The sequence below is a fragment of the Cydia strobilella genome, chromosome 27 (genome assembly GCF_947568885.1).
Source record: "Cydia strobilella chromosome 27, ilCydStro3.1, whole genome shotgun sequence".
In the NCBI taxonomy this organism is placed as follows: Eukaryota; Metazoa; Arthropoda; class Insecta; order Lepidoptera; family Tortricidae; genus Cydia; species Cydia strobilella.
In genome coordinates, this window is record NC_086067.1 from 2,235,218 (window position 1) to 2,246,835 (window position 11,618).

Sequence of the window (11,618 nt, forward strand, 5' to 3'; positions counted from 1 at the left end):
AAGGTAAATAGTTTAGAAGTTATTCAAGAAAATAGGCAAAAAATAAAAAATATACAAACGGAACCCTTGGAACGCGAGTCCGACTCGCACTTGGCCGGTTTTTTTCCTTAGTAGTAGTGTAAGGCGGCTATCAGACTGCCGTCGCAAGATGAATTCGCGTGCTGCAATTTTAATAATTTTCTTCATCCCGACCCCCCGCTTGGAAAGTAATTTGTCATCTAATATGAAAAAAAAAAATTATCTAATGTCTATTTTTCTTCTTTAATTTTTTTTTAAAGGTTATTTATACATTGTACATGGCCACGGCCCTATCGAGTCCGTTTCATGTGGCTTCAGAAATAAACATCTTAATAAATATTTATTAAATAATTAACATCTTTAATATATTAATGCGCTAAGTAGATTTGTTATAATATACTGTTCACCAGTCGACAAGAAGCACATCCCGACTCCGGACAGCGACTTCGGCGCAGCGCTCCGCCCCGGACGCAGGCGCATGTCCGTCGACTCGAGGAAGCTGCTGTGGGAGTTCGTCGATAGCTTACCTACTAACCAATCTCGCAGTGATACGGTAAATATGCTTACAAAGTTACATTTTTAAAAGTAGTGGTCCTAAGTGGGACCCCTTAGGCACCCTATACGTGATTAGCATTGAGGACGAGATAAAGTCGAGGTCCTACAGGAGACCCTGGAGGGACTCCGAAATGACAACGATTTTGACGCAGCGCTCCGATCCGGTCGTAAACGGATGTCCGTCGACGCACGGAAGCTGATCTGGGAGTTTGTAGATGGTTTACCTACTAATGAATCCCGCAGTGAAATAGGCAATAATTAGGCTATATTGATAAATAATTTAAAGTAGAGGACCTAAACGGTACGCTTCAGGTACTCCATACGAAAATGATGAAATTGTTAAATAATATTAGTGCTCCTAAATGCGACCCTTGAAGCACTCCATACGAAATTACCGTTGAAAACGAGATGTGAAATCATTTAAAGTATACAGCCATGAGGGACTTCATGCGAACATACTTATTATTTTTTAAATAAGCTTTCTTTTTATTACAACAATCTATTTATGCCAGGTTTGCCAGTATATTGCGTACTTGTCAACAGCGAAATATACAACCCCAGACGCTTAAGCTTGCTGACGTAAATGTCGTGATGAACAATATCAAATGCTTTAGTTTAAACTAAACGAATGGTTTTATTAGATTACTAAAATGCTAGTAATGGCGTTATTGATTAAGAATGTATTATTTTAAAGGAATTGTTTTACAGGAAACACCACCCTCCAAAATGGCAAAATTCACTGAAGATCAGGTAAGACTATTCGCACCTGTTTTTATTTATTGTGTATCAGACCTTCAGTTCACCCTCACTTAATCATTATTGTCCTAAGTTTATGAATACTTTTTTTTAAATCTTTGTGTTTATATAACTCGAGGCATATGAAATATGAAATATTTATTTGCTTAAACATGGTAATTACATACAGATGTTATAAATTAATTGATTTAGTATCACATGTTAAGCCAAAAAATGGCATGCAAATTTAAAACTAAATAAGAACTTTTATTACAATTTCAAAATTAATATTGAAAAACAAATTTATTAAAATGATTAATATAACATGCAAGTGACATATTTTTTTTATAACAAATCACATAAAGTTTAATAGTACATACATTCAAGTATATTATTTAATAATCCATTAAGTATTATAATTATATCTAGTCTAGTGTCTAGTAAACAGAATCAGTCAGAAAATCGTTTAATGAGTAAATGCATTTGTCATACGCGACTTTATTACTAACAACCAAAATTAAAATCCCTTAGTACTTAAAAATCGATACTGAGACAGAGAAGCTTTTTTGAGAATGCTCTGTGTAAACTGAGTTTTGTCAGGCGGTGATTTGTTTTTAAGAATGTGTTTCCATAAGACACTGATGCTCCTGTGCCGCATTTTATTTTAACAATCAATTTTTTTCACCACACCATCTCGTAAAGGCTGTCTTGATACTTCAAAAACGGATGAGAAAGTTGCATTGTATATTTGTATCCATAAGTGGTAAAGTAATAAATAAAATAAAATAAAATGCGTTTATTTTCAGACAACTCATAGGTCCATATTCATATTCATATTTATTTATTGCATCCATGGTACACAGGTGTTACATATATAATAGTTTCACATGGGCCCTGGTAGGGCAAGGCAATTATCTTAAATCTAAAGATTAATTTATATATGTACAATATATTTGACAGTGTCTTATTTAACTTTTAATAATTTCATAGTTGTATTATATAATATATAGTTATTTCTAAAGTCAATAACTGAAGCATAGCGCATAGCAGCGGGATAGCGGGTCCATAGCATTGTTAGTAAGTTCTTAACTAAAAATTAAAACTAAAATTATTAATACTAAATGCAAATTAAATGCAAATTTTGAGTTGTTTCCTCATATCGGCTGATGGAATTGACTTGAAAGTGATGATTTTGAATTTTATACATAATTAATAGCGTTAATTCAGTTTTGATTTGTAATATTTTACAGTAAACATTTGCGTGGTGAAAATATCTTTATTTCTTCTATTAACAGTGTGCCGGCGGAGCAAGAATACCAGACGTCCAGACCACCCCTCTAGCTCGCAAACCCGTTCAAGACCCTCGGCCTAGTGTGGTCCCGTTAGAAGTGGACGAACAACTGCAACGGCTCAATGTCGTGCTCGCGGGGAGGCGGACTCCTCGGCGCGCGAGCAGGGTGCAGCCGCTGCAAGAGAAGCCTGCAGGTAATACAGCCTGTAACACAAGTCACATAGGATGCAACAATGGGAGTAACACAGTTTGTAGCACAGACACACCCGTTTTGTCAATAGAAACGAAATTCAAATTTTCTATGGGAGGTCAACTCTTCACTCCTACATTTTTAGGGTTCCGTACCCAAGGGGTAAAAACGGGACCCTATTACTAAGACTCCGCTGTCCGTCTGTCTGTCACCAGGTCGTATCTCATGAACCGTGATACCTAGACAGTTGAAATTTTCACGTTCACGTCACAAAAAAAGTACGGAACCCTCGGTGCGCGAGTCCGACTCGCACTTGGCCGGTTTTATTTAAATTTGCCTTTTTCTACTGACAAATTGGGTGTGCCAGAGTATAAATGTTTTATTTTGTTACAGATATGGAGTACGAATCCGGACCAGAGTCTCAACCCAACACCGTCGGCTGGGACGACACCACACCATCTCAAAAGGAATCTTTTGAATCCAGCAAACCTCATACCAGCGTTACTACTTTAGACAAATCAGATAAAACTAAAAGTTATTTAGAACCAAAAGAAAAGGATAATGAAGACCATAGAAATGTTGAATCGAAAGAAACGGCAAATATGTCAAAAGTTGAATTAGCTTCGAATAGTGTGTTGAAAGTGGACAAAGCGGTGGAAGCGAAGAGAGAAGGAAAGAAAACAATTAGGAGATTTATGCTGTCTTCTAATGTTGACGTAAGTTATTATGTTAAATCAAATAAAATAGAAAATAAAACCGCCACTTTTTATTTTATGGAAATGAATGGTTTCAAAATAATTCTATAACAATTTATTTATTGTAGATTATATTTCATGGATGGTTTTTTTGGTTTTTGAATTAGACATAAACAGAAAACAGTCGAAATTTTTAATAGTCCAACCAGTAGTATTCTTGTTGTTTTTGTTATTTTTCATGTGATTTTTTAATTATTGTGATAAGAAATGAAATGAAATAAATAAATGTCATGTCGGATAGAAATAAAAATTAAAGGTAACCAAGGTGTTTTAGTACTAGAAAATTAGTTTCAATTTAAAAATAATTTGTGCTAAAATGCTTAGGGGTCATCCATTAATTACATCACACGTTTAGGGGGGGGGGGGTGGATAAGAAAATGTGACATGTTGTGACAAGGGGTAGGGGGAGTTACAAACTTGTGACGTCACATTAACTTAATAAATTATTTCGTATCGCTGTACAGTTAAATAACAAGTTTTTGGAACGATAATCGTTTTTAATCGTTTAATTTTCTTTTTTAATCTGTTTTGGGTTATAAAATTACTAATATTTCTTTTATTAAATATAGTTTGATAAAATATTAATAATACTTCATTTGATTTGCCGATTTCATTGAAAAAATGTGACATCACATCAGGGGGGGAGGGGTTTGCCAAATGTGATCAAGTGTGACAAGGAGAGGGGGAGGTGTCAAAAAACCTCGAAATTCGTGTGATGTAATAAATGGATGAACCCTTATACAAATAGTAAACAAACTAAATTTTCCAATATATTTATCTGTCGTTTTGTGTCCATCGGAACATGAATTTTTAATTTCACACAGACGTATTTATTTCTCCCTTCTCCTTCTAGAATCGGGAAGAAACAGTAGAAATGATCGTCCGCCTCGGCGGTCTGGTGACCGACCTGGACGACTCGGACGCCGCGGCCCCCTCCTCCCCCTCCTGCCCCCCCTCCCCCCTCCCGGCCACGCACCTGCTGTGCTGCGCGCCGGCCCGCAGCCAGCGCGTGCTCAACTGCATCGCCGCCGGCTGCTGGTTGCTGCACCCCGCCTACGTGGCCAGGAGCGCCGCTCATGGCACGTTCTTACCGGTACATTTTCACCAATGTTTTAAGGTTTTTCAAGATATAGTCTCATATACACAGAAATACACATACACACTAATTACACGCACGTAAGCACACACACACTGAGTGACTGATACTTCTTACAATCACGAGCACACACACAGTCGCATCCGCACACACACACGCATACACACACTCACTTAACTTTAGTATACAAATTTACATCTATTCTGTGCCTTAAGCGGTGGTGGCCGAGTGGATTTGACGTCCGACTTTCAATCCGCAGGTCGCGGTTTTAAATACTGGGTCTTATCGTACCGATTAGTTTTCGGAACTCATGTACGGAATATCATTTGATATTTACCACTAGCTTTTCGTGAAAAAGGAAAACGTACGGAAACCTGCATAAATCCGCGAAAAAAATCAAAGGTGTATGTGAAGTCCCCGACCCGCATTGGGCTAGCGCGGGAATGGGGAATATAGCCCAGCAGTGGGACGTATTTAGGCTGAAATATCTATGCCTTAACAAAAACGTTGTTCCAGGAGGAGGGTTACGAATGGGGCAACCCCTTAGCGACCTGTCTCCCCCCGGTCACCGGCGGTGAACGCGTCCTCGCCCTCGCTGCCCATCGATGGCGAACCAGACGCGCTCGAGGGCAACCCGGGCCTTTTACTGGAGTCGTAGCACTGTTACATGCGCCCGAGCAGAGAAGGAAACTGCTGGCGAGATTGGTGAAAGCTGGAGAAGGGAGTGTTGTGGATGAAGAGTGAGTATCCTGGTCACGGCACCAAATTGTAATGACACCACCTTTCATGTACCGTACAAAATGTAACTTTTATCGGATCAAGTTGGTAATTTTAATGTGTTAAATTAATACTTATGTATCCAATAATGCCCGTGTAAACGAAAAAGTATAAAAATTAACATGGTTTTTGAAAAACCGAATTTTCTTTGTTAGGGAGTCCATAACACAAAATCAGTGTTCTAAAAATTGATTCACCGATAATAATGTCCCTTATAAGACATAATATTACTAATTTTATTTATTTATTGTTTCAGACCCCCGTACACCGACGAAACTATCAACGTCTGCTTCGCCGACCCGAAGCGCTACCCGATGAAAGAGCGAGACAGGGCATGGCTCGTATCTCGTCGCGTCCCTGTGTGCGCCTCCATACTTCTTAGCGCGTTTCTGACGGAAGAGAATCGTCCGGATTTGAACCAGCACTGTTTACCTGAGTTTAGACAATAACCCCAGATAGGCATGCCGTAAGCAAATGTATCTTGTGCATAACTATAATACGCAGTTTAAGCTTGTATTGTGTTTTATAAAGGTCCTTACTTGTACCACTCTGTGGCAAACGAAAGAGGTAAAGATATGCAATATTCGGATTTATTGCAAGGCTAACCCCAATTGGGAGTAACCTAATTTTTTGCACTTGACTGATATCAAATAACTTGTTTGTAAGGTCAGAATTGTGTAGTTATTTTAGCCAATTTAGACCAAGCGGCCATTAAGAAAAAAGAAAATAGCATGTTTGTCCCCGCCCTACGTGTCTGCCGCCGTACATGAGGCGGGAACAGATGGAAATGATTTATATGAATGCACTTATTCCTATCTGTGCCCAGCGGGGACTAATGGGTATTCCCATCCGAACCTCTTGAGACATTATATGTATGTTGAAATTTGAATGGATCAGCTACATTTACTTACAAATAGTTAAAAGTTAGACATATGTGTAGATGTATTAGGGCGTTTGTAGGTAATATAATATTAGATAATGTAAATTTGTCCTACTTCGCGGGAACGAATAGGATATTGCAAAAGAATATGATGACATTTTTGGATGACTAATACTTAACCCCTCTAGCACACCCCCCATCGCCCCTAATGTGGTATTTTCCATAAAAAGGGACCTTATTGTCGATGGCGCTTACGCCATTATAAACGATGCCCCGATATAAATAAAATGCTGTACGACGCTGTGCGGCGTAAGCGCCATCGACAATAAGGTCCCTTCTCATAGAAAATGCCCCATATAATAATATTGTATAGTTTTAGTTAAAATGTATTTTATGGGTCTCTATTGTTTTACAAAAAGTTTTTAAATCAATGTATTGTTTGTCCGCATTTTCGTTAGTCATAATTTGTTTGGTTCAGAAACGCGTAACTTTTCAGGATTGCCATAAAACAAACCTTGGGGGAATCTTTTATGGATCCCACTGGCCCGGGAGAAGCCTAGTGGGTATGTCCGACTCCCACGGACTAAACCCCCTGGGGTGTTCCGCCGCGTGCTTTGTAGACGGGGTTTCGGGAACTCGGTTGTAGACCTCCGATACCCCGTCGGCGTTGTTCTTGCGAATCCATTCTTTACGGCCGCTCTAGCAGCTTACTTCGTTGAAGGCTCCTCGGAACACTCGAGGGCCTTCCAGCGCCGAACCTGTTCATGCGGGTGATGGAACTCCCGACCCATCACCCGCTGGGTCCCGTTAAGGCGGCATTATCCTTGATGCGAAGGCTCTTCGCCGCCTACCTGGTCTCCTTCGGCGCTGAGGGAGCGAGTTCGCGTCATCCTCGCGCGATCGCTCTGCCGCTTCCTTTTGCGTTAACCTAACCTATCTATAGGATAACCTAACAAAAATCCTGAAAAGTTAATTAACGGTTTCAGTTTTAGGACTAATGATAATATAACAAACAAAACAATACTTTATGACAATTAATTATGACTTAAAACTTTATGGGAAACAAAGGGATTTTATAGTTAAGCTTAAAAATACGAATCGATTCATTTCTCAAAAATATGCATGATATGACGACCACATGATATGACGACCACATGATATGACGACCACATGATATGACCACCACATGATATGACATCGAAATAATTATGCTGTAACATGTTTTTGAGTTATTGAGTGTTCCGTATTATTTGACATTGTTTGACAAAACGTTTTTTTTTGTACAGTCAAATGACTGTACACAAATAAAATGTTTTGACATTCAGTCTTTCATCTTAAATCCATATAGATTTAACTTAGTCAAAAATAGTTCAGAATCTGTATCACAATTTATCCTAATTTCGCAGTAAATTATTTTGATATATATATTTTTTCTTTTACGAGTTTCCCCTAATCCCAGTTTGTATTTTTCTTAGGTCAATGTAGAGACCAGCATATACACGGTGGCTAAAAAATAAGTGCATTCCCGCTGCCAGGGAGGTTTTGGGATTATACTGAGCAACTTTTACTATAGGACCAACCCCGAAATCGCGAAAAAAATTTGGCTATTTTATACATTTTGGCTGGTCCGTTTTCTATGGGAAGTTAAAAAAAAATTTTGCGATTTCGTGGTTGGTCCCATAGTAAAAGTTGCTCAGTATAATCCCAAAACCTCCCTGGCAACGGGAATGCACTTAGTTTTTAGCCACACTATATAAAATTTTGCAATAACTTATTTGTCGCTCAAAGTCAAAAAGGAACGGAAATGGCTACACGCTTATTACCTGATTTCATAAAAGGCGAACATTTTATCTTAATTGTTCTAAAGAATCTCTAAAGTCTGAAATTAGTTTATATACCTCCAGTTTATAAAACAAACGAAATAGAGCAAAAACAAGTTTTGTATAAATTCGCTGTATTTTTTTAAACTATGGTATTTGAAGCTACATAAACTAATTACAGACATAGATATACAGGGTGGGCCAGTGATACATTCTCTTTTCGTAGTGACGTCTTTCGTTAAAATGCATTTATAATTGGCCCACCTTATCCTATTGTAAGTACAAAGTTTCAGAGCAATCTAGCGAGTCGTTTTAAAATGAGAGCGGGACTATGTTTGTATGGAGAACCGAGCTTGCCGGAGACCCTTAAAATTGTTACATAACAAACGAAACCGTCAACGCCATCTAGCCGAGTTAGGCCAAAGGTTGGTATTGGTGGTAGCGCCATTGTGCGAGAATCAAATTTTCTTGATTTCCGACGCACGTTTTTTCCCTTAGACTGTATTCATCAAATACGAAGTTACATAGGTCTTTGACTTCACAATTGTTTTTGTTTCTTCCATTGTACTTTTTTTGTGTTCTGGTAATAATCGTAATTTTATTTATTTATTTGTTCCTAAAAATGAATCACGAAAATCAACTCAAATACAAAACGAAGAACTTTCAAAATCAAACGACTAACATTCCCTTCATAAACTACCAATTTTACAACTAAGATTACAAATTGTATTGAATTTGAACTTTGTCTTAATGCATTAAGGTTGATATCCAATTAGCAAACCATACGCGGGTATGATCTACACGATGTCACTGCGCAAGCCACGCCCTTTCTAGTGACATTCCAAATCGCTTACCGAGCTACAGTTAAAGGTTAAGAGACCCAGTAAATTGAAAAAAATAATAAAATAATGTAAATAATGCATGCTAATAATGTCCCTTCATTGGATGTGTTTCACGACAGTGGTCTTACTTAAAAACAAATTATTATCTGTTGACAACCTCAGCTAGCTCGACTACGTTGTGTGGAATAGTTATTGTTAATATTAAGTATTCGGTGTCTTGTTAATTAGTATTTTATACTTATTCTAAATTATTATAATCTTCTTTTGTCTGTCTAATCCTCTAAGTTTTTTTTCTGAGTGTTAACTTAATGTTTAAATTAATATAATAATGCATGCTGTGATTGCCTGTAAGTGAGGGATCAAAAAAAAGTGCCCTTTTAGTATTGATAATTCTAGTATGTAAATTGTATCTTCTGTTGGTGATCCTAATAAACAAATAAACTATTTTATCAGGCTACAAAAACATGTAGGTATTCTTTTAAACTAAATTTAAGTACAAAAATAATCTAAGCTAAGGCTATGATAGTTCACAAATTTTTCGCGTCAAGCGCGATCATTTATTTTCTCGCTCCACCATGCACTTCGCACACATCGCCAAAAAGTACTCTCTCCGATTACTACAAGGCTCAGAAAAACGTCCGTCATTTTGAAAACATAAAGGCCAGTCCAGACGAGACGAATTTTTATCCAATCTGAGTAAATTGTATGAACAAATCAGGTTGTGTTGCCGCAAAATTAAATGAGGGCTAACGCGTATGAATTCGCCGCTAGGAGCGCTAGTGTAGATGGTGGTCTTTTCCATAGTTCGAAATGTCAAATGTCACTTGTCACTTCAATGACTGACAGCTTTTCTATAGTCTTTTGGACCACCATCAACAGAGGCGCCAACTGGTGAGCAAAAAAACGATAGCCCTCATTGGCTCACCGATTCCACTTGATTGGATTGTAAGATTATGATTATGACCAATCAAATGGAGGTGCGGACGCAAGAATGCCATTTTTCGACGCTAGTAAAAAGTGCAGGAGAGTAATAGATCAATATGAAATCAACTTGTGAGTTTTATGGCGCGCCATAAGACACATCCGCGATGAGGGTCGCCTCGCTGTGGACCCTCAATGTACTTTTGCTTGTTATAGATGTGGACGACTGTGCCGTTCAAGGATCGGGTTATTTAGCCACGAGCGACGCTGTCGTTAGATAACACAACTCATGGATGCTGCTTAAATCATCTGTAAAGATGGACAAGGCCTAATGATGTGAGTTTTAAATTTCGAGAATCAGTCAATTCATTTCCCCGGCGGCGCTCGCGCATCTCGCCCAACCAATGAGAATACAGTTTGGGCGGGATTGGGCGAAGCCCCGCCCAATCGGAATTAGATTCAAAATTTATGAAATCAAAGCTTACAGAGTTGTAATAGCTCTTTCAGAAATAGACTGGCACCGTCATATTTTAATACGAAGTTTGCGATCGTGGGTAGCATTTAATGAAAATTAAATGGTTTAAAACTAATTATACCTACTTATTTACCGTCTATCCGAATTCCGAGTTTACCAGATTTTGTTTCTCAACCTTACTGCCCCATGACCGGTTTCCTAACATTGTCAATCCTTCCAAACGGATCCTTTTCACGTCTGATTGCACGTTTTTTTTTTTTTTTTTTTTTTATTTATTATAAACTGATCGGCGATTGGTCCTAACAGCCTATTCACTCTTGTTTTAAAGAGACCGAGGTCATATTGATCAGGGAATACAGATGGCGGGAGCGCATTCCATTCCTTAGCCGTCCGTACCAAAAAGGAGGAGGCAAAACGTTTCGTCCGAACGAATGGAATGTGGACCACGAACGGGTGCATACGCTCCCCGCGCCTGGATGTCCGATGATGGAAAGGGGAAGGTGGGATCAGGTCGTGCAGTTCCTGTGCGCACTCCCCGAAATGTATCCGATAGAACACCGATAGGCAAGTGACTCGACGGCGATGCTCAAGGCTCTGTATCCTTGACTTGACCGATGGATCATCGCCAAAGAGTCTATGAGCCCGGCGCTCTACTGAGTCCAGGGCCGCCAGCTGATATTTGGCAGAACCGTCCCATAGGTGGAAGCAGTATTCCATGCACGAGCGTACCTGTGCTTGGTATAGGGAGAGAAGCTGATTCGGCGTGAAATACCGCTTCACCTTAAATAGGACACCAAGTTTTTTGGCAGCAGTTTTAGCCCTAGACTCAATAGTCGACCCGAAGTTTAAGTTTGATTTTAAACTTAGACCGAGAAGCTCTAAAGTAAACGTAACACACGATCGGCAGTCACGGTGCCTACTTCCAAACATTCATCAAGACAATCGCCACAGACCATTACAAACCTAACCCATAATTTCCCATATTTGTTACGAACATACGAACCAAGATATTATGCAAGTGGGAAGATGGGACAATTTGTTTGGCGAATAGATAGGCTCCACCGGGATTCATTATTTCCCGGAACTGTAGCTTTAGCGGTCAAGACGAAATATTCTAAACGTAGGATTTGTACACGCTGTATACACAAAAGCAAAGAAAACTGGCCATATTTTATGAAAAATCTTATGTACTGCTCTCTATTGCTCTTCTATTCGTGCGATAGAGAGGCAGATAACGAAATTTCGATTGTTTTTCGCGATAGG

General features: G+C 38.9%; 1 protein-coding gene across 3 annotated transcripts in view; it reads left to right on the plus strand.

Moving 5' to 3' along the window:
• Positions 1-7,669, plus strand: part of LOC134753494 (DNA topoisomerase 2-binding protein 1) — a 30,593-nt gene extending 22,924 nt beyond the window's left edge. The window contains exons 20-26 of one of the 3 annotated variants that reach the window (XM_063689374.1): positions 429-571; positions 1,282-1,323; positions 2,604-2,793; positions 3,183-3,505; positions 4,398-4,637; positions 5,157-5,380; positions 5,674-7,669. In XM_063689374.1, the coding sequence (XP_063545444.1) occupies positions 429-571; positions 1,282-1,323; positions 2,604-2,793; positions 3,183-3,505; positions 4,398-4,637; positions 5,157-5,380; positions 5,674-5,866 (1,355 nt within the window). In that variant the 3' untranslated portion in view covers positions 5,867-7,669. The remainder of the gene's footprint in view (positions 1-428; positions 572-1,281; positions 1,324-2,603; positions 2,794-3,182; positions 3,506-4,397; positions 4,638-5,156; positions 5,381-5,673) is intronic. The other 2 variants (XM_063689373.1, XM_063689375.1) reach the window with 2 other exon arrangements.
• The last annotated feature ends 3,949 nt before the right edge of the window (positions 7,670-11,618 follow it).